This window comes from Pterocles gutturalis, unplaced genomic scaffold, assembly GCF_000699245.1.
Source record: "Pterocles gutturalis isolate BGI_N339 unplaced genomic scaffold, ASM69924v1 scaffold28449, whole genome shotgun sequence".
In the NCBI taxonomy this organism is placed as follows: Eukaryota; Metazoa; Chordata; class Aves; order Pterocliformes; family Pteroclidae; genus Pterocles; species Pterocles gutturalis.
In genome coordinates, this window is record NW_010136609.1 from 3,733 (window position 1) to 4,003 (window position 271).

A 271-nucleotide genomic window follows, 5' to 3' on the forward strand; every position below is an offset into this window, starting at 1 on the left:
TGTCGTCCCGCCCGAGCAGAAGGAACCCAGCTGCTCCCAGCCGCGCTGCTGGAAAAAATTGTTCCGTGTCTGCTCCCGCCGCCTCTTTTCTGGGAAATTGAACCTTTCTCTTGGGAATTCCCTCTCCAGGGCTCTCCGGCAGCGAGACGAGCCTTCGTGCCTCAGCTCCGCAGCGGGAAATTCAACGTCCTGCTCACCACCTACGAGTACATCATCAAGGACAAGCACATCCTGGCCAAGGTGGGTCCCGCGGGCTCCCGGGGCCGCGCCG

The 271-nt window shown here is 62.0% G+C and overlaps 1 protein-coding gene across 1 annotated transcript in view; it reads left to right on the forward strand.

Moving 5' to 3' along the window:
* Positions 1-240, forward strand: part of LOC104468305 (transcription activator BRG1-like) — a gene marked incomplete at both ends in the record, with an annotated part of 3,811 nt that extends 3,571 nt beyond the window's left edge. Inside the window, one exon of the mRNA XM_010082376.1 lies at positions 130-240. Within this exon, the coding sequence (XP_010080678.1) occupies positions 130-240 (111 nt within the window). The remainder of the gene's footprint in view (positions 1-129) is intronic.
* Between the last annotated feature and the right edge of the window lie 31 nt (positions 241-271).